The sequence below is a fragment of the Somniosus microcephalus genome, chromosome 3 (assembly GCF_052327205.1).
Source record: "Somniosus microcephalus isolate GS21.2 chromosome 3, FLI_Smic_1.0, whole genome shotgun sequence".
In the NCBI taxonomy this organism is placed as follows: Eukaryota; Metazoa; Chordata; class Chondrichthyes; order Squaliformes; family Somniosidae; genus Somniosus; species Somniosus microcephalus.
The window spans coordinates 52413722-52436286 of NC_140989.1; the positions used below are offsets into that span (position 1 = coordinate 52413722).

Sequence of the window (22565 nt, forward strand, 5' to 3'; positions counted from 1 at the left end):
GCTTTTTCAGTTGTTAATCGGGTGACAAGGTTAGCTGGAGACTGGCACTTACTATATCCTGAATTGTCACAGACAGCATTCCTTGTATCGACATGGGACATGATTGGCATGGAACATACAGCTTTCTCATCCCATAAGCTGGAGAAAGTGCAAATCTTAGAGAAATTATGGACAAATAATATGAATAAAGTTTATAAATATTTTACGTAATGAGAAAATAAAAAAGTCGAATAAGTTAATGAAGTAGTTGAAGTTTTATCTCGGTTTTGTTACAGACAGCAAATCGAGATCCACAATGTTCACCAATGCAGTGGGATAGCAGTGCTAACGCTGGCTTCAGTACAGCAAACAAAACTTGGCTTCCTGTCCATCCAAACTATACTACAGTAAATGTTGAAGTAAGTGAGCCAGAATTATTTATATAAAATCCAATCAAGTAAAGTGACTACAAAAAGCTAAAAACTTTTATTCCTGGAGTTTGAAGGATTTAAATACATAAGTTCAGGAGTAGATCATCTGGTCAGAAATTGGGGGAAGGATCACTCACACTGCAATATATGTGCTATATAGATATTTTAAAACTTGATTGCTTTTCTTGGGGACTTGTAGTTCATGCATATTTTAATTATACTGATCTATGTTTCTATAGTTCATCATTTCCCATGTAATAATCTTGACAGGTTGAAGAGAACGAACAGAACTCCACCTTGACCCTGTACCGTGAGCTGAGCTTTATTCGCCAGAATGAGCTGCCTATTCATAGGGGATGGATGTGTTACATATGGAATGATACAGATGTGTTTGCATATGTGAGAGAACTGGATGGTTTGGATTCAGTCTTCTTGATTGTACTAAATTTTGGTAAAGCTTCAATAGTCAACCTGGCAAGCAAAGTTCCATATCTTCCCAAAGAAGCAAATGTGAGACTCAGTACTGACTTTAATAAAAATGGAAAGAAGGTTCAAACAGCATCAGTAATAACTAGTGCCGGGGAAGGTCTAGTATTGGAATACAGAACAAGCAATCCAGTCCACAGTAAGGCAGAATTCAAAGACAGGTGCTATATTTCACAGAAAGCATGTTATTTGAGTGCATTTGGTATACTTTACAAGAATTGTTAAGAGTTTTTGAAAAGAAGTTTTAAAAGATGTTCTGTAGATTCAATAATCGATAGCAATGTAGGGTAAAGAACAAACCACTCACTTAGTGAAATATGCATGAAATTATAAGAAATTCAGCCACTGATCTGTGAGCAAATTAAACGTCAATAAATCGGTTTACTTATTTTTTGCACACAACTATATTCTATAAAACCTTTGTCTGCAAAAAATATATGTTAAGAGCTCAACTCCATGGGACCTACCTCCTGGACCCAGAATCCCCTCCTGACCCAACTCCACACCACACAATAACCCCATCTCATCCCAATGCTCACTAATATCAGCAGTGGCTCGCTTTCCTCAGGCCTTGCTCCATTATTTCATTAAATTGCTGTCATCTTTCCATACAAAGTCCATGCCTAACTCTTGTATCCTCTTAAATTAATGCCTTAGTTTCATTCTCCCTTTTCATTGTATTTGAATGTATCGTTGCCACCCAATTCTGTGCACATATCTCCAATCACTCCCTGTTTGAATTCCTTCAGTCTGTCATCCTCCCTTCTTACTGGGCGGAGACTAGTGACAGTCCCCAACATAATCCTTCATTGCTGCAACTGTGGTGCACTATTCCTCATTTTCCCCATGATGTTGACATGGCCAATATCCTTCACGGTGTCTCTTCTGTGGTCCACTGCTGTGGCATTGCCCTCACTTGGTTCCACTCCTCACACATGTCCTGCAATGGCTTCTTCTCCTGTAGGGCCACCTCAGGTGTACCCCAAGAATCCATACTTGATCCCCTTCTTTTCCTTGTCTACAAGTTGTCCCATGGCACATCAATCATAGACACAAGGTCAGCTTCCATATGTATGTTTATGACACTTGGCTCAACCGCTCCATCACCATCGTGGACTCCTATCATTACCTTGTACTGCCCTACTTTTGTCTGACATCAGGTTGTCGATGAGCAAGTATTTTCTCCAACTTAATGTTGACAAGACCAACTGGTTCCGTTTGCATCAAAAACCCTGCACCCTAGTTTCCCTAGCTGTGAAATCCTGCACTAGTTGCTCGCTTGTAACATTTAAATAGATTTTACCAAATTTTCGCAAACATTTTTAACACTTGTTTCTGAGGAGTCTGAGTGCTCAGAGCATGGATGTTTAAACCATCACTGCTTTCCTTTCATATTATGCCACTTTTTCAAAATACATCATGAACAAAAGGAATGTTAGCTCCTAGGTGTTTACTGATGCTTGCAAGTCTTTGATTAACGTGTTGGCACCCTGTTATATACAATAGGTTAGGACACCCCAAAAGATGCAAACGAGTTTTACTTGTCTGAATATACTCACCACTGACTGTACGAAGAGCAAAATTGGGACTTTGGAACAGTTAGCAAGAATTTGCTGTTATCAACTCAGCTGTACTTAACTAACAATGATCTTCAATAAACTTGAATGATACCAAATCAAGAATTTATGTTGATGAAATTATTTCGACTACATTCTGCGGAGGTCACGTGAAGACTTTGCTTTGTGGAGTGAAGTCAAAGAGGGTCTCTGAATTGTTTATGGGAACAGTTTGGGTGCTAAACAAGCTTCTAAAGGTTTACATAAAAGTTGACAATGATTTGTTTCATTTCTTTAAGCAACATGTTGATCAACAAATTATGAGATTTTGTGTTTGTTATAAAGTGAAAGGTTGAAACCATAAGTTAAACATAAGAATTACTAGATAATAAAAGACCAAGGTCCATCTAGTTTGCTTTCTACTATTCTGCAATAATGGAATTGTTGACTAATTACAGCAATCAATCCCTATCAATTAGTCTACCACAAACCCAGGCATGACTCAAAGAAAACCCCAGTGATAAAGAGCTTTGGGTCCATAGTTCCAAAGCCACTTGTTCCTCCTAAGCATGCTCCACTTATCACCTCATGTCTCAGATTACTCTATCCCAAAACGTCATTTTCTGAAAGAAATCTATCTAATTTGAATGAATTAATACTAAATGCTTCCACTGTCTCCCTAGGGAGCCTGTTCCTTGGGATGTTGTACTACTTTAAAGGCGCTATATAAATGCAAGTTGTTGTTGTTCCACAGATTGACCACTCGCTCACTGAAATATTGTTTCCGCAGATTAATTTTGAATGATGAGCTTTTAACGAAAGCTCTATAGGTTGGGTGTGTAATAAAATGCCTATGACTTTAAAGTCATGCGTTGGATTGATAAAGAAAATGCCAAGGACAGCCGATAGCACACAGCTCTTGCAATAAAGGGAGTAGCCTTCTGTTAATATTGCCGAGGTATCATTATGCAACAAATTATGAAAGAAAACTAATTAAACTAATCTTGCAACATGGACAGAAACAAGAGATGATGCATGGAAAAAAAGTTTAAAGGCACTAGCATACCTTGACTTGCCTCACTGAATTGCTGGTTTTACCTAGGATATGTGGATAAAAATAAAAATAATTCTGTAGTATAGATTAAAAAATGGTTTATTAACATTTAAAACTTTGCATTGACTTTATATCCTAATTTTTGCCCAGTACACAAACAACACTGCAGGTTCAAAATACTTTAAATTGACCACTCACTCAACCTCCAGGGTTGGCTACCAAAAAATAAATACTGATTCAGAGTACATCAATACAAAAGATGAAACCCCACAAATTAAGAATTTAATTGCAGTGATTTTGAAGAATAACTTTTCATGAAATCCATGTCATGTTTACTTCTCAGTAGGCGAGCTGCATAGAAAATCTACAACAAACGTACTTGAATGCTTCTATACACCAAGTTCTAGCTCTTTGTATAAAAATGCATAATGTCTGGCAACCTATAAAATAAAAAAATATAGTCAATTGGCATGTAATTTTCACAAACAAAAAATGTTTTATTGCATAGATGTAATATTTTTGCCATAACAACAATTACCAAATTCTTTTCTTCTGGTGCATTTTAAAACCATGTTTACCCTCCTCATGATGTGTGAGGTGTGAGTGTGTGGAAGGTGGCGGGGGGGGGGGGGCGGAGGGAAAGAGAGGATGTAGAATTAAAGTTTTTTGCCGTGTACAAAATTCAAAAATAAGAAGTCAAGTATTAAATTAAGGATGGCAACATAGGAAATTCAGGCAAAAAAATTTAAGTAAACGAGTAATGAATACATGGAACAGACTATCAAACAAGAGTGATGGAACAAGAAATTATAAAAGGGGTTCAAAAAGGGACTACACAAGGATAGAGGTCATCTTGTGGGACGTTGAATGCGTATGTAGATATAGACTCCTGCCTGAAAATTGTTATATTTGTACAAAACATTAGTTGTACAGTTGGAGTATTGTGGGGGCGTTGTGGGACAGTTCTGGGTACCCCATTATCGGAAGAATAGCAGGGCCATGGAAAGGATAGGGAGAAGATGCACTAGAATGTTACCAGGAATTAGAGGTTATGGTTATGAAGACTCAAAAATTTGCCCATGCCCTCCAATGGCACAGAAAGGGTTAACGGAGAATGTAACTGAGGTTTTACAAATTATGACCGGTTTTAAGAGGCTAATTACTGAAAGATTGTTTCCATTTGTTGGCGAATCAGTAATGAAGGATCATCACGATGAAGGAGACGCTAGATTGTTTTCCACACAGATCATTAGAACATGATGTGCTTAATCACAAGTGTCTATTGAGTCAGAGACTGTAACATCATTTGAAAGTGAAATGGGTAGACATTTGAAAAGGAAGAATATAAAAGGATATATAGAAAAGGCATGGAAATAGGATTGGAGTAGCTAGCTCCAGTTGAAGTGCTAGATGGGCAGAATAGCTTCTTTATGTGCTGTAATTTCTATGTTTCTAGTGTTATTTTTTCAAATATCTAGACACAATGGCAGCAAGGACCAAATGCATGCATCTGATGGCCTATGGTCTAATTATATCATGTCCTTGTAATGAATTACAGTTAACATTTTCTTCTGTTTTGTTTGAAGCACACATGCAGGACAGTACTATCTTACTGTGTGTGGGCTTTCCGCAAGATGGGATATGTCATGTTCAACTCAAGAGCCGATTAGAAATCAACCAGTAAAATGTGTGAGAACCACTTGTTAAACTGATAACCACGCAGTTTAAGAGCTGGAAGCTGTGCTGCTGTAGAGTGTGCATGTCTCTAGTGCTTTTTGTTTTGTTTGGCACCACAGAAAGTGTTGGAAACTTGACATGCCCAGAAGATGATACACTCAGCCAGCCCCTCAAAGGCAACTTTTCTACCTTTTGTATATAACAATTTTGGCCTTTGTTCAAATATTTTGTGCAACTGCTCCTTGCTGTCCATTTGATTAGGTTTATTATTAGCTTCGCTATTCTTAACCACTGACAGGTTAGTAATTGTTTAAAAATGAGGTGCAAATTACATGACATGCCTCAAGAGGCATAATGTTTTAATGATATGTGTTTACACTAATGTGGAAGAAAATGCAATTTAGTCATGGCTCTGAGATTGGGGGTATTTTAAGAGCTTCCATGCATTAAAAATCCAACCTTAGGAAACCTGGAATTAACCCTTCGATTGCTCCACAGGATCAGTAATGTACAGTATACCCGCTTACCTCAGGAATAATTTTAAGAGTGTGAGCAACAGTCCTTTAATGTTAACACACCAAGTTAAGTTAACACACTTTATATAATGGGCAGAATAATTTTTCACTCCATGAGTCTCAATGTTTACATTTTTGAAATGACTGCATTACAACACACCTTTTAGATGTGAACAGCTAAAATAAATCTTACTGAACTGAAGGACAGAACACTCTACTGGGGAAAGAAAAGATAAGGGCTTACTTCATGTATTGATTCTTCCCAGTTAGAGGGACCAAAGTGATCAGCTCCAGGTTGGATATCCAAAATGATGCTCGGTAATTCACCTTTGTTTGAAACAATACGCAAAAAAAAAAGTTGAAAGTAACTGAACAAAATTATAATTTCAATTCAACTAGATCTACATAGAACAGTTCGGTTAAACTGTTGCATTGTATTTGTGATATATATATATATATGGGTGGGTAGGAATGAAACTGACAAGGCTGCGTTCAGGATCAGATCTGACTGGGTCAGACAGCCTGCTGTCAGTCAGACTGCTGCATCTGGGGTCAGGGAAGTGGAGTGGAGCCAGAGCTGGAGTATCAAGAGCGTTCAGACTAAGAGAGGTGGGATGAGAAGCTATTACAGCAGCTACATGTTGTGAATGTGTGAGGCAATCTGTTTTGATTTGATACATATTTAAATAGTATTAAAATGTCAGTCTGTAATATATGCTAATAGCAATTTCACATCAAACTATAAAATGGTTCTGTAATATTGTGAGATTGCAGTGAGCCTCCAACCTTTCTGATCCATGCTGCCAAATGGTTAATACAGATGAATTAGATCCGAGTACTCCTAATACTCCAGCTGTGGCTCCAAACCTTGTCTATAAATTTCCACTGTATACCACAGATTTGATTGGCCCATGTTAGTCATGTGACCATTAATGCTCTGATAGTTACAGGGACTAATTCCTTTGTTCTTGGTGTATCACTCTAAAGCCAAACCCGACCTCATCTGCCCCTCCCACCCTGGCTCCAGCCACCTTGTTCTCTTCAAGCCAAATTTCTAGGGCCAGCATCCCCGCATAAGCCTGCGCACCAGCCTTCCCACTCCCTGACAGCCCAAGCTCTGTCCCCCAAGCTTTGGTCCCCTCACTTCCTCCCAACTCAGTCTGATCCCAGTCCCTTTCAATCCTGGCACTCTTACCTCATGGTAACAAGACAACGGCTGCTCCAACATCCTGATCCCAGAGAGAAATAAGATAATGGCCCGGATTTTGCGGTGGGTATGGCGGTGTACTCTGAGGACGCCGTTATACCTCCTTTGAAATCCACCACAAGTTTGGGATTTCCACATGTGCTTGACAAGCCATCCGCACGGCCAAAGAAAAACCAATTGCTGGCACACAGTTGCCTACCAACGGGGCCTGTTTGCATCAGCGAAAGGGGATACCTCAGGCATGTTTAAAACACTTTCATCTCAGATATCGGATAGTTTAATTGTACCAAATGAGCTTTTCTGGTTTCTGCAAAGATTGGAGTTTTAATGATGTCGATAATTATCAGCAAAATTAAATATTTAGGGAGGCTGGTGGAATGAAGCTAATTAGGAATTAAATTCCAATCCTGTAAATTGTAATTAAATCTGTTAACGGGATTCCATTAAATCCGATTACGGGATTCCCTTCTGAAATTATGTAAAATCTAATTCTGTTTACTGATTGGAGGACCAGGCCCACGTGATCCCAGGTATGCTTCCGCACAGGCTGCGTCCCTGGGATCCGTGGGCCATTCCGCTGCCCTCCTACTCACAGCGTCAGAGCGCAAGTTTCCATGACAGGCAAAAACAAAAGAAAGGAGTGACAAACACACAGAGAGGAGAAAAAGAAAGTCAGTCAGAGAGGTAGCGTTTCCACTCGGTTGCGCTGTTTTTTTTCGGCGCTATTCCCCCGAAATCGGTGTAACCCACGCAAAAGATCGCGTCATTTTAAGTGCAAATCGAATTTCTGAGATCTTGTGTGCTAGTTTAAAAAACATCACGCTAGAAGCCAACCCTTCTAATTGTGCTCATTTGCAGGCCTTCAAGGAGGCTCTAAAAATTAAGCTGGCTCTTTTGGGCGCAAGGACACTAATAGGCACGTTTTAAAAGCTTATGAATGTAATTTTTTTTTATTTACTAAAGAAACTGACTACTTGTACCCCAGTATAACTAGCAAATGGTTCTGTAAATATTTTTAAAAGTTATTTTCTGTAATTTAAAATCAGATTACTCACAGGTGGTGTATTGACACTGTGATTAAAAACGCTTATTTTTTTTCTGACAACCCCATTTTCAGTGGTGTTAATCAAACTACACCAAGTTACCACTCTTAAATATATTAAGGAATATTTTAAGTGAAGTTTTTTTTAAATTACGTTTTAAAACGCTGCTCGATTGCGCTGGTTCATGGTAGATTTTGCATTCAGCTATATGCAAATGAGTTTGAGCGGAAACACGAGAAAAAGAACACTTCTGAAACAGGCGCAAAATGGGTTGCCGATTGCAACCAAAGCAGAAACTCTACCCGAGAGGAAAAAAAAGTGTGTAGGGTTATAGAGTGTCAGACATACAGAAGAAGGGAGAAAGTCAAGGAGAGACTTACACAAGAGAGAGAATAGTGAGAAAAACACTTGTTGACAAACCGATAACAAGAGAAAGTGTGTGATAGTCATACAGAGAAAGAGAGAGAAAAGTAAAAAGACAAACAGTGCAGAACAAAAAAGGATTAGGCTGTGGGCTCTAGCAGAAAGGAGAGCACGAGGCCACCGGAGATCAACTCGTTCTATAATCAATATTTTTGATTTAAAACAGTAAGTAAAAATATATCAGAACAACAATTCTTATAAAGCAGCATATTTACCCAGATTTAATTTTGGGAGGTTTTAAAAAGTATACATTCCAGTGTATTTGAACATACTTGGAACTCAATTCTATCTGTAGTATTTGTGTTGGCACTGACACTTTTTCTAGTGTGTCTTTACAATGTTACTTCCACTCCACAATGCATGCTGTCAAAGGGGCCATTGTTGTCATGACTATTTACAAAGGCCATTCACTTCTGGTAAATCTATTATTCCTCTGTCACATATAGGCAGTTTTACATTTAATGCTTTGGGAGCTCACACTGCAGGAGTGTGATGTCTGTGTGGTGGGTCCCAGAGTTTACATTGCTTAAACCAGCTCAGCTTTTTCCTTAGCTTGCATTTTATAGTAACGTATAAGCAATTCCAAATTGTTCACAGCTGATTACCAACAAAGCTAGATACTGATATAACTACCCGGAATTTGTGGTCAGCAGCTAAAGCAACGCCGCCCGCCGCTATCCTCGAAGAAAGCTGCCCACAAAGATCGCGCGATCTCTGTGGCGAAAACTTAATCTTTCGCGACGTTAAATTGATTGTAGTGCCGTTAAAAGGGGATCCCTAGCGTAGAGCAGCAGAAATGTCATCAATCTGCATAAGCATAATCACATTGAAGAATTCTCAGAGACAGCAAATCAAGAAAGAAAAAGCAGATTCAATTCACTTTAAAAAATTTTTTTTACAGAGAGCGTGAAATAAAGATTGGGACATACACGAGGTTAAGATAGAAGCTAAAATATAATAAACAAATTTTAATATATATATTTTTGAATTACTTTAATATAGTAATTTTCTATCATAATGGAGAAATTTGACATTCCACAAATATAACATTTGTTTTTCAGGGCCAGAACGGTTGTTCAGCAGTCAATACACTGTTAAAACCCAGTTACACCTCTTTCAACGAGAATTAACTTTTAATGGGGTGTTTAACAATGTAATTAGATTGGAAAAGCTTAAATTTTCATCAGTTCAACTGATTGCTGGCTATGGGGAGTTCCACAGCGTAGCCTGTGGCGGAGCAGGGAATGACTGCCCGCAACTTCAGGATTTCCACGTCTAGCTACGCATGCACTTAATCCTGAAGTTACGGTCAGTTTCAGAGGGGTGATGACAGTTCGCCATCATTACTAGCACAAAATCCGGGCCATCAATACTGGACCGTAATTTGTATCATTGTTCATATTGTGATAAAAATTAATAGAAGATGACAAATTTCATAAAACATTTCACAACACCAAAATTAAGAGTCTTAATTAATTAGTGTAGATGGCCTAGCTATATGGTGTTCAATGAACCAGGCTGAGGATATGAAAATCTGATAACCAAATCACATGTAAATAGAACAGTAGAACTTGCCCTTCAGGGAGGAGAAGAATCTAATAAAACTCATGTTGCTTTGCAATGTGCAGAAGATGGCTATACTGTCGTTGTGAGTGCACTTAAATTCAAACACTGGCATTAAGTTGGGAAAATATACCACGACAATTAGTCTCTGCATTTAGCCACAGGGCATAGCTTCATCTTTTCAATCCTTATTGAAACAGTAAATGGAAATTATTTTTTTTAAGCTCAGAGTTCATTGCAGCTATCAGTAAATCAAAAGGGTGCACTTCATAGAAGTGATGTACAATTATTAACAAATGTCACAAAATAAAGAATGCAGATGCAAGCTTAAATATGCTCAATAAACCAGAACTGCAGGTTAATAAATAACAACACGGTACAAAGACTTCTTTAAATTCCTCAAACACATTAAAAGCATTGACTTGCATGCAACCAAGTGACTTGTAAAGCTGCCATTTGGCACTGGTGAAGCAATATCTTTTATACCACTCGGACAGTAAATGTATAATAAAAATACTGTCGACTATAGAGAACGCAGCAGTTTTGCCTTAGTACAAGAACAACTAGAAAATATAATCTCACACTCGGAGTGTTAACTACTATTTCAATAGTAGTTAAAGACTGCACCAACTTCCATCATTAGAAATGTCAACAGTAGTTAAAGACTATAGTCACAACAGGTGACCACAAACTCCTGACCCTGCCTTCCCCATATTTGGCCTGCAGCCACCTGGTAGTGCTACCCAATGGTCCATAGTCAATTAAATACCAGTGACCATGTACTTGGTCATGTGCTGACTCCCCTCAGACAGTTTGTTACCTGAAAAATGCTGCAAAAGTGTAAATTGTTGTATTTATGTGACTGCTGTGTGACTATATGTATCTTGACTTAAATAAATTTCAGAGACACCGCACTGCTTGGTGTAATAGAACTGGCACAGGGGGTATAAAGGCATGGCTCATATATTTAGTGGTAGCCAATCTCACCTGTTGTATTACACATATTAACAGCCACAGCATTTCTGAGTTTGCTTGTATATCTTAGCAACCCGGACAGTGGCACACGCTGATCATCCTGGTAGGCCGTGATGAATATAGAAGGGTATTTCTGGAAGAACAACCAAGAGTGTGGCAATCTTAATTCTTGCTTAGATTACACTTTCATAAAATGAAAGAAATTCTCAAACTATTTTGTTTCAACTGTCAATTTCAAAATGTCAACATGCAAAACATCTGCAGGGGAAGTTATCTCTGGTGTCCAGGCTAATATTTATCCCTCAATCAACATAACAGAAACAGATTATCTGGTCATTATCACATTGCTGTTTGTGGGAGCTTGCTGTGCGCAAATTGGCTGCTGCGTTTCACACATTACAACAGTGACTATACTTGAAAAAGTACTTCAGTGGTTGTAAAGCGCCTTGAGACGTCCGGTGGTCGTGAAAGGTGCTATATAAATGCAAGTCTTTCTTCTTTCTTTCTTACCATTGTGATAATGGTTATCATAATATCCCAAAATGGAAGTTAAAAAGATATATTTTGAACAGGTGGTCCATAAGCTTCACTGAGCAGCCTCCGCTTCTATCAGGGAGGGGAAATGTTTGGAAGAGCCATTAAGCCCAACGGTGTGAGGGAGCTGTATTCAGACAGTAGAAGCACTGTGACTGCTGAGTGTATCTATGCTGATAATTGAGCTTCCTTCCAGTATCAGGCTCAGTGACACATCCAAGGCAGTACCTCTGCTGATGTCACATTAAAAAAAAAGGAAAATACATTTTTTCTACCAAGTGAATTTTGTGCTCCTCATGGTGACGGATGTTCGTGCTGGAAAATGGAATAGTTTCACATTACAGACATCTAGGGGCAGATTTTAACTTTCACTGGCAGGTGGAAAACTGGCGGTAGTGGATTGGCCGCCCGTTATACACCCTGCCCGATTTTCAGTGTCAGATTGTGCTGTGGACCCAGAGGTCAGAGGCTAATGTCTAACCCACTGTACCACATATTTTCTCCAATCCCAGATACTTAATTTATAAAAATAATAGAGAAAAATATACAGGAGACTTTCGTTTAACCGGAGGTTAAATGTCCGGAAAGCTCTATCTACCGGCAAAATTCAGGAGCCGTTTCCTATAAGTTTTTTTTACTTCTCGTTGCTTTTTTTTTCCCCAGTCAGGCTCTGCAAGGTCTAGCTGAAGCTGTTGCTTAGCTACAGAGACGCTTTTAAGCTGCGGCCGACTGTTTTGAAGCTGTTGCTAAGCAACAGGGTTTGTTGATTCACATGGAGCTCAAAAGCTCCGTATGTTTTAACATTAGCGCTGGTTTCTACGGCAGTTTTGATGGTACGGCACCAGCTCGGTCCCGTCAGTGCCGGATACCAGAAAGTTTCCTGTATTGAAGATAGAGTGGCTGTTGCTCGAAGGACTGCTTATTCTGTAAACACCAGTTGAGGTCTCAGTTAGAATACGTTAACATGGTTACTGACTGATGTAACAAAGTTACAGGCTCACTTACCAAGGTCAATCTGTTAAGGGAGACCGAAAGGAGCGCTCCCTCCGCGTCACCCTGGTCCACCCCCAACAGCCCCTCCCTTTCCCAGGCAAGCGCAGGAGATGCAACATCTGCCCTTTTACCTCCTCTCTTCCCACTGTCCAGGGCCCCAAACACTCCTTCCAGGTGAAACAACGATTTACTTGTACTTCTTGCAATTTAGTGTACTGCATTCGTTGCTCACAATGTTGTCTCCTCTACACTGGGGAGGTCAAATGCAGATTGGGTGACCACTTTGCAGAACACCTCCGTTCAGTCCGTAAGCGTGACCCAGAGCTTCCAGTCGCCTGTCACTTTAATTCTCCGCTCCACTCCCACGCTGACCTCACCGTCCTCGGCCAGTTACACTGTTCCAACAAAGCTCAACATAAGCTCGAGGAACAGCATCTCATCTTTCGATTAGGCACTTTACAGCCTTCTGGACTCAATATTAAGTTCAACAATTGTCATAACCTTTGCCCCTATTTTTTCACATGGCAGCTGTTGATGATTCTGCCATTGCCATTTACACCGCTTCTAGACTCATCTTTTGTTTCTTTACTTGTCCCATTACCATCTCCTTTTGCTTTGTACTATCATACCTTTTGTCATTTAATCTCTCCTGCCTTCCACCCTATCACAGACCTTCCCTTTTGTTCTTTCCTCCCCTTCCCCTTTTCCTGCCACTACACTTGCTTAAAACCTGTTACATCGCTAACTTTTTCCAGTTCTGACGAAGGGTCATCGACCTGAAACGTTAACTCTGTTTCTCTCTCTACAGATGCTGCCTGACCTGCTGAGTATTTCCAGCATTTTCTGTTTTTATTTCAGATTTCCAGCATCCACAGTATTTTGCTTTTGTATGGGAGGTATAAAGATGGTGTAAGAAATTTGCATGCTTGGTAGTGCTGTGGTGCAGCCAGATTGTGTAGCAAGCGGTCAGCATCATTACCAAATTGGAGTTGGTCACATCAGAGCTCAACTTTAGTTGTAAAAGGTAAGCCTTAACCGCAGGAACTTCTCTGTGGTTACCTTAATGCGGTGCAGCTATCGTCCAGTCCCAAACATTATCTTTTTATTACTTTATATCTTGTCCTTCTTGCACACTCTACAACTGTATCTTGAAAGACACCATCAAGGCTGCTATTTAGTCAATCACTAGAAAGTGCTTGATTGGCTAAAGCGGATATCCCTCCACTAATAGAATTCGCTGCCTATTCCAGCACACTGGCCTTTGAAGTGGAGGGGAGAGAGAAGCACAGGTCGACTGAGAATAGGATCCGAGTGCAAACTTCCAAAGTAAGTGTACCTCTTAAGTTACTGGGCTGCATCTTCAGCAAAGTTACTTTTTAAGACCCAGTAAACTCGTAACATTACAAACAACTAAAATTACCTGTGGCTTAATATTCTGATACGGACAATAGACTTGAATGTATCTGAAAAGGCTTTGGTCAGACAAAGGGTCTCCCCACTCTTCTTGCTCTTCAATGGTGAGTGGTAATGAAGGATCCAGCATGGTGTTGAGAACATCAAGGAAAGGAGCCTATGAAGCAAAAAATCTGATCCAGTCAGCAGTTTATTGATGTTATTACAAGCTATGATTATCATGAAAAGAACACTGTAAAAAAAAAAAAAAGTGCAATTTATAAAATCCCTCTATTTTTCCCCTCAATAAAGGTCTCGATGGGCCATACATAAAGGCCTGTGGCAGAGAGAGTGGTTTGATGGGCAACAGCCAACTGTTAGCAGGCACGCAATGTTCAGGAATGACTCTAAGAGACTCCACAGAGGTGCAAATAAATCAGGAAACCAAGAAAAGGAGGATCAAATCTGTGTTCTTTTTCACCATTGCATCATCAGTACTCCCACATGCTGCACCAGGACACCATTTTATACACTAATAGTGTCATGCAATTGCTGGGTGTTTGAAATGTGAAAGTGTTAAGTGCTCCTGAACTAACCACTCTTGCCTTGATTAGTGACAAGGAAAAGAAAAAGCAGGTGTACACACATCCTTTCTGCTGCATCCACTGACCAATCTCCAGTATTTTTCCTTCAGTACATGACCAACCCTATCTCCATTACTTCACTCATATGGCTGAATCATGAATGGATTAGGGCTTTAGAACACAAATGGTGATTCATAATGTTATTCCTGTCATCTAAAGGTTTCAATAGATTGAGGTACAAGAAAAACTTTGAGAGGCTTCTGATAGGCTTAACTTCACAATTTCCACTTACTTGCATGTTCCATTTATACAGCTTCATCCATTGGGAAACAGCACAAATTGTTTTTGGAATGCATTTTCATTGATGGACTGAGGACATCATTCAATTTATGGAAGTTGCCAACATGGGCAATGTCGTAATATGAAACAGTTGTGGACATTATACAGTATCTCTCCTGGAGACTTATTTACCTCAGTGGAGTCCCCTTTATTACAGTGGGAATAGAGGCATATTTAGGCCGGTTAGGGGCAAGATTGGGAGCACATTCAGCATTAGAGAGCCGACTGATGGAGAAAGAAAGCATTTATTTGCACATCTGGATACAAGCTATTTTGTAGCACTGTCGCTTCTGACTCAGAAGGTTGTAAGTTCAAGTCCCACTCCAGGGACTTGAGCACAAAAATCTAGACTGACACTCCAGTGCACTACTGAGGGAGTGCTGCACTGTCAGAGGTGCCGTCTTTCGGATGACACATTAAACCGAGGCCCCGTCTGCTCTCTAAGGTGGATATAAAAGACCCTGGGCTAGATTTTCGGGGAGCTGTCAGGCGGGGTTTCAGGCGGGGGGGGGGAAATCCTGAATTTGGGGGTCCCGACACCATCCCGCCCAAAACCCCGCCCCACGTAAGTTTCAGGGGCGGCGGGTACACGCCCCGCACTGGGACCCGCCGAAACCAGGCAGGAAGGGATTAGTGCCAATTAACTGCCTGTTAACAGGTAGTTAACAGGCAGTTTTTAGCCTAATCCCTATTTTGAGGGGTTTCATGTGGGTTTCCCGACGGCTCCAAACCACGCCAGGTAGAGCAGGCAGGCCGTCGGGTTGAAGGAGTTGGAGGGGTCGCAATGTCGGTGTTCAGGTGAGTGATGGGTGCAAAGGTAAGTGTGTTTGGTGTGTCTAAAGTGTGTAAAGAACTTTTACTTACCTGTACTTACCTTAACAGCCTTTCTTCCTGTAGCCGTCGGGAGCGCATCACTCAGCCGGAACTTAAAGCTGAACGGCTGCGATCTGTCAAAAGTGACGGCCTTCAGCTTTGAGTGCCGGTGAGAGTTCTAACTGAGTCTGTGCAGAATGACTCATGTCAGAACTTAGGCTGTCAGTGTTTCACAGCTTCAAACAGCTGTCAAACGCTGATATTTCATCTATCAAGGACTCGAGAGATGAAATTTCAGTCTGTGACGTCACCTGTTGCCGGGTGGCCCTTAATTGGCCTGCTGAGCCCACTGGGCGGGCTCAACAAGGTCAATCAAGGGAAAATCGCACGGATTGGCCGGACGTCGAAGTAGGCGGGTCAAAAACCCGAAAGGGGAAGTCCCACCTTCTTCCCCGACCGGTTCGGCAAAATCTACCCCCCTATCTGTACAAATGACACGATTTTAAAGAAGAGCAGGGGAGTTATCCCCGGTGTCCTGGCCAATATTTATCGCTCACTCAACATCACTGAAACAGATTATCTGGTCATTATCACATTGCTGTGTGTGGGAGCTTGCTGTACGTAAATTGGCTGCCGCGTTTCCTACATTACAATGGTGACTACACTTGAAAAAGTACTTCATTGGCTGTAAAGCACTTTGGGATGCCGTAAGATCGTGAAAGGCGCTATATAAATGCAAGTCTTTCTTTTTGTTCTGATCCTGTGTAATCTCACTTTCAACATCTATCAAAACTGATTGTTCCCCTAAATATAAAGGAGCAATAACATGTGGCAACGCTACAGCACTGTAACTACAGGGTACAGCTGTAAGGACATATTTGTTGTAACATTTGAATCAAGCCAGACGTACTTTTAGCTATTGTACAAACAATTTTTTTGGGGGGGGGGGGGGTGGTGGTTAGGGGGCGATTTATACAGTTTTTGACCATGTTTTGATAAATCAATTAATAATGCTCCAATTAATAATTCAAAAGGTACATACATAAGCTACATGATATTTACTCAGTCATACAGACCAAGATTGTTCCCATGTCTGTGCTGGGTAGCAGCAGCAATGCTGCAGTTGGTCTCAGCATCCATAAGTTACAGAAGAAATGTTTTAAAAACTTGCTACTTACCCACCTCGATTGTCATTCAGTGCCCTTAGCTGGAAAATGTAAGTGTGGACATCAGGCAAGGACAGGAGTGGCCTCAGCTATGACACACCACAGATAAATAACCTGCCAAAATGGTGAGCTAGACTTACACATGAAGAAAAGTTACTTGAGCGAGGTAAAGCTGGGTACATTAATGAAAGAACTTGCATAGTGCCTTTAACATCCCCAGGATGTCAAAAAGTGCCTCACAGGCAATGAATTTATTTCCAACTGTAGTGACAAATGCGGTAGCCAATTTGCGCACAGCAAGGTCTCAAACAGCAATGAGATTAAATGACCTGTTAATCCATTTTCTCGGAGGTGTTCGATTTAGGGATAAATTTTAGTAAGGACACCGGGACATCTCGTCTTCAAATAGTGCCACGGGATCTTTCGTGTCCACCTGAACTAGCAGATGGGGCTCAGTTTAACGTCTCATCTGAAAGACAGCACTTCTGACACTGCTTTGCCTCAGCATTGCTTTGAAGCCACTCTCCTCAGCCTAGTGCCATGGGCCTTGTACTACAGCCACTGCTTCCCAGCTCCCTCTACCACTGTACTTCATGTGCCCACCTGCGGATGCTGGCCGATCTGCTTCCCATGCCCCTTTCCCAGGGCCTGCTGCCTCCTCTTCACCAGTTTCCCACTAATGAGTTAGGTATCATGTCGTTTGTTTTTTAAAGTATACATTGCGCTTATAATGTATTTGCTGACTGTATTGGGGAGTAATGGTGGCTGGAGGCTTTGGGGTAAGGGTAGTTCTGGCAGATGGGAAAGGAACAGTATGAGGGGAGTAGTGGAAGGCAGAAAGGGAGGACAGTAGGAGATGGGGAGATGAAGGGGTGGAGTGAAATTGTGGAAGGGGATATGGATAAGAGGGATGGGGGGACACAAGGTGTGAGTAGGTATGAAGGGAGGGAAGAGACAGGACAGGAGATGGGTGGGACTGGGGGGGGGGAACAGATGTGGGGGGGGGGGCAGTGCCAACACCTCCTTTGCTTTTCACTGACATGTGGCCCTGCGGCCAACCACTTATCAACTAAAAGCCATTTTGTCACCCTTGCTGGGCCACTCCCAACACCCAGGATCCAAAATTTGTCGGTGGTCCTGATCAGATCCCTCCATCAGGCATCATCGGTACTTGTTAACCGACCAGCAGCTGCACCGCTCACTAATCAAAGAAGAAAAGAGAGAGAAGGCAAAAGAAAAAAAGAACCAGCAAAGAACAAAGAGACAGTGAGAACCAGAAAGGGGAGGGGAAGAAAGTGAGACGTACACAGAGAAAGAAAGACAATATACCACAACCGCAACACAAAGACAACAGAGACAGTGACTTATCATTAGTAATGCCACAGGAGACGCACTAGCATTTGATAGGTCAGGCAGCATCTGTGGAAAGACCCTTTGTCAGAACTGGAAAAAGCTGGAGATGGAACAGGTTTTTAAGCAAGTGCAGGGGCGGGGAAAGGGGGGAGGGGAGGAAAGAACAAAAGGGAAGGGCTGTGATAGGATGGAAGGCAGGAGAGATTAAGAGACATTAAGAGATGGTGCAAGGCAAAAGGAGGTGGTAATGAGACAAGTTAAGAAACAAAAGATGGATCTAGATGAAGTGTAAATGGCAGAATGAAAGATAGCTGCCATGTGGGACAGAGAGAAAAAAATAGCAGCCGAGGTTATGGTCTGAAATTGTTGAACTCTGTGTTGAGTCCAGAAGGCTGTAAAGTGCCTAATCGAAAGATGAGGTGCTGTTCCTCGAGCTTCCGCTGAGCTTCAGTGGAGCAATGCAAGAGGTCGAGGACGGTGAGGTCCGAGTGGGAGTGGAGCGGAGAATTAAAGTGACAGGCGGCCGGAAGCTCGGGGTCATCCTTACGGACTGAATTTGATACTAGTTTATTATCTATATACCATATTTTTGAAACTAACACAGTTAAAAAGAGTTACTTATATTTTCCAACTTACTCGTAAAACAACAGCTCGGACGAAATCAGGTGATGCATTGCACAAGCTCCCTGCTAGGACTCCACCTGCACTGTTTGCTGAGAGAGCGGTCCGCCTTGGGTTTGAATATCCCATTGTGTGCAGGTGGCATAGACACGCCTGCAAGTCGTCTAGGCCCACGTGCTTTTTGTCCAACCGACCTGCTTTGTGCCACCTTAAACCTAACTCTCCGCCACCTCTGGTATGGAGAATAAAATATATTAAAACAAACGTTAGAATCAAATCAATAAAATACAGAGGAATGTGACCTTTACTTAATTAAGGCAAAATCTTCCAAACATTGTTAGAATTTAAAAAAGGATCATCATTTCTCCAAACTGAATGAAATACTTGAAACCATAAACAAGTTTATTACAAGATTAATTTTCTTTCCCCTCTCCATTTCCTAAAACTGAACATTTACAACCATGTATTTCCCATCACCATCAGCAAATACGTGCATTTACATAGTACCTGTAACATAGAAAAATGTCTCAAGGTGCTTCACAGAGACACGAGAGGCCAAGCCAAAGAAAATGGGGTGACCAAATGATTGGCTTCAGAAGCATCTTAAAAGGGGAGAGGTGGAGAGGTTTAAGGAGTGAATTCCAGAGAGTGAGAACTAGTAAGGCTTCCAATGGTAGGGCAAGGCACAAGAGGTCGGAGTCAGAGTAATTGAGAATTCGGCGAGGGTGGGGGTACTGTGGGGATGTAGGGCTGAAGGAGGTTGTGGCGATAGGGAGTGGTGAGCTGTAGGAAACAACCAAGCAGAGCTTTGAATGAGTTGAAGTTTATGGAAGGAGGAGAACTGGAGGAGAGCACTGGAATAGTCGAGTCTGGGGGTGACAAAGGCATTGGATGAGAGTTCAGCAGCAGATGGGCTGAGGCAGTGGTGGAGGCAGGCTTACGTTCACAGAATCACAGAAACCTCACAGTGCAGATAGAGGCCATTTCAGCCCATCGAGCCTGCACCGACACATATCCCACCCGATCCCCGTAACCCCTACATCAACACATATCCCACCCTATCCCCGTAACCCCACATATTTAATCCCCCTAACACTAAGGGTCAATTTTTATCATAGCCAATCAACCTAACCCGCACATCTTTGGACTGTGGGAGGAAACCAGAGCACCCGGAGGAAACCCACGCAAACACGGGGAGAATGTGCAAACTCCACACAGACAGTCACCCGAGGCCGGATTTGAACCCGGGTCCCTGGCGCTGTGAGGCAACAGTGCTAACCACTATGCCACCGTGCCATCTTATTGAATGGCGGAGCAGGCTCGAGGGGCTGAATGGCCTACCCCTGCTCCTACGTCTTATGTTCTTATGTTCTTTGCTTTGTGAAGGGAACATGAACAATGAAAACATCATCAACCAGCAGATTGGACAGAAGCTGGTGAACTTGGAAAGGTTTGTCTTAACCGTTATTGAGTTAGAAGTGGTCATTGTGTGGATATTGGGTCAGAAGCGCAGCTCGAGGTCAAAAACAATGCTGAGATCCCATGGCACTATTCGAAGAAAAGCAGGGGAGTTTTGTTGGAGTTCTGGTCCACATTTATGCCTCAACCAACAAAAATAAAACAGATTAGCTGGACACTCACCTCACTGCTGCTTGTGGGACCTTGCTGTGCACAAATTGACAGTTGTCTTTCCCTACATTACAACACTGACTACATTTCAAAAGTACTTAATTGATTGTGAAGCATTTTGTGATGTCCTGAGATTGAGAAAGGTGCTATACAAGTGCAAGTTCCTTCTTTCTTTCAAATGTTTAGCTGGAGGAAGTTACACGTCATCCAAGACTGTATATCCAATAAGCAGTCTGATAACAGAGGTAGTGAAGGGGTTTAGAGAAGTGATGGAGAGGTAGAGCTGGATATCATCAGCATACACGTGGAAGCTGACCCTATGCCTGTGGATGATGTTCCCAAGGGCCAGCATGTAGAAAAACAAGGAGGGGACCAAATATGGATCCTTCAGGGACTTGGCAGGTGGTGATGCAGAGGCAACAGAAGTCATTGATGGAGATGATTTTTATTATGATTGGATAAGCAAGAGTGGAACCAGGCAAGGAGTAGACAGTGAAGGGGAAATGCTGGAAGAAGCTGGTGTCATCGACTACGCCGAAGGCTATAGAGAGGTTGAGGAGGGATAATGCACCATGGTGAGGAAAAGTCTGGTGGTCTAGACCAATACAGATTCCCCCCCCCCCCCCCCCCCACTTGCTTGACTCCTATTGGTGCCACATCACTGGTGGCAAGTCAAGCTAGAAGCAAGCTTCCATTTGGTAGATGCACTGTCTAAGCAATGTAAACAGTGAAGGTCACAGGCTGGTTCCTATTCTGCAGTGAGCTAGCTGATCACAGTTGTGGCAGAGCTGAAGGCACTATAATTGGCCTCGGTGCCCTTGGGGCTGTTTCTGATTGTGATCCAGTGACCCCTGCTAGAAACTGTATGGATGGATGGATGTCGGGTGAATCAGACAGAAGCACATTTTCTGTGGTGGCTACCTGAATTGGGGGAAGGAGAATTTTGGGCGATTTTAACCCTGCCTGCCCAGCACAAACCGGGAGGCCAGCAATTTAAAATCACCTGGGAGACTTACCCCCTGGATGTCCCGCTCCCTTCCCGCAGTCTTCAATTTCAATCTGCTCTTCTCTGAGCAGGTGGGAAGGACCAACACTGGAGAGCGTGCTCTGATGTGGTACGACTATTTTAACCAGTGTAGCCTGACAGTTTAACCAGTAGCCTGACTACTATTTTAATCAGCGGCCATAGTGGCTTTCCTGCCAGGTGAAGCTAGCGAGAAGAATAGGCGGGACCAGAAGAGGACCAAACAGATAAGTTTTAAAACATTATTTATTCTCCTAGTGGGGCCAGGAGTGCTCCTCTGGGCATTACAAGGAAAGTTTAGGCCTCGCCTGCACTGGGCTCCTCCACTTCTGTAAGGCCCTCCCAAAACCACCTCCTCATCAGTAACCAGAGAGCTGGGGACACCTCCTGTACTTCCCACCGGCAGTCTCGATATATTCTGCTCCCGCCGGCCAGCCGGCCCACCACCGCTTCCCACCAGTTTTAGGCAAGCAACTGATCGGGGGCATATAGCGGAGTCCCGGAATTAAAATCGCGCAGGCCTCATGCTGCCGTGGTCGGGGGGGTTTGCCTCTTACCTCAGCCCCTTCCCAGCCAGAGTTAAAAATCAGGGCTTTGGTGCACGTGTACCTGTTGTTAAAAAATAAAAATCTATCCCATTTAAACTGTTTACTCTCACACCTACTACCATTACTCATTAGGTACAATCACTTATTTTTTATTTAAAATGTGACCGACTTTGATGTATGTCACTCTTAAAAATAAACACAGCTTCATATATTTAAAAGGAGTTGTATGCTACTCCCACTGATCATAATTGCCACTCTAAACATTTCTCTAATATTCTGCTCTGTATTACTGGAAATATTTGCAATAGCACATCACTTTCTGTCCTTAGCATTGGGGGGGGGGGGGTGGGGGAGAGAAAACAGTAACAGGAAAGAAAAACAGAAATGAAAAGATGAGAAAAGGGAATCAAAAGGTTAAACTTAATTCTCTGCTTATGAAAAACAGTACTATTGGCCTGATTTTTAATGGAGAGGTGGGATGGGAGCAGGGGGAGGGCTCCGAAGCGGTTGGGAAACCTGCGAGAATGGGTTTTCTGCAGGCCCTGCCAAATTTAATGGCAGGGTCTGATTTGCATGGGAAACCTCTGTTTCCCACCCGTAGCCAGCCAGATTGAGAGGCTGGCTGGCTGCGGGCGGGTAGGCCTGTGGCACTAGGCCAGA

At 42.2% G+C, this 22565-nt stretch overlaps 2 protein-coding genes across 6 annotated transcripts in view; one reads left to right on the plus strand and one right to left on the minus strand.

Moving 5' to 3' along the window:
* Nucleotides 1–2578, plus strand: part of slc3a1 (solute carrier family 3 member 1) — a 42952-nt gene extending 40374 nt beyond the window's left edge. For 2 of the 3 annotated variants that reach the window (XM_085980435.1, XM_085980436.1), the window contains 2 exons: nt 276–398; nt 681–2578. In XM_085980435.1, the coding sequence (XP_085836561.1) occupies nt 276–398; nt 681–1121 (564 nt within the window). In that variant the 3' untranslated portion in view covers nt 1122–2578. The remainder of the gene's footprint in view (nt 1–275; nt 399–680) is intronic. The other variant, XM_085980437.1, reaches the window with a different exon arrangement.
* A 1009-nt stretch (nt 2579–3587) lies between these two features.
* prepl (prolyl endopeptidase like) overlaps nt 3588–22565 on the minus strand; it is a 62690-nt gene continuing 43712 nt past the window's right edge. For all 3 annotated transcript variants that reach the window (XM_085980425.1, XM_085980429.1, XM_085980433.1), the window contains exons 10-14: nt 18720–18936; nt 13857–14006; nt 10922–11042; nt 5943–6025; nt 3588–3946 (exon numbers count right to left, since the gene is read on the minus strand). In XM_085980425.1, the coding sequence (XP_085836551.1) occupies nt 3896–3946; nt 5943–6025; nt 10922–11042; nt 13857–14006; nt 18720–18936 (622 nt within the window). In that variant the 3' untranslated portion in view covers nt 3588–3895. The remainder of the gene's footprint in view (nt 3947–5942; nt 6026–10921; nt 11043–13856; nt 14007–18719; nt 18937–22565) is intronic.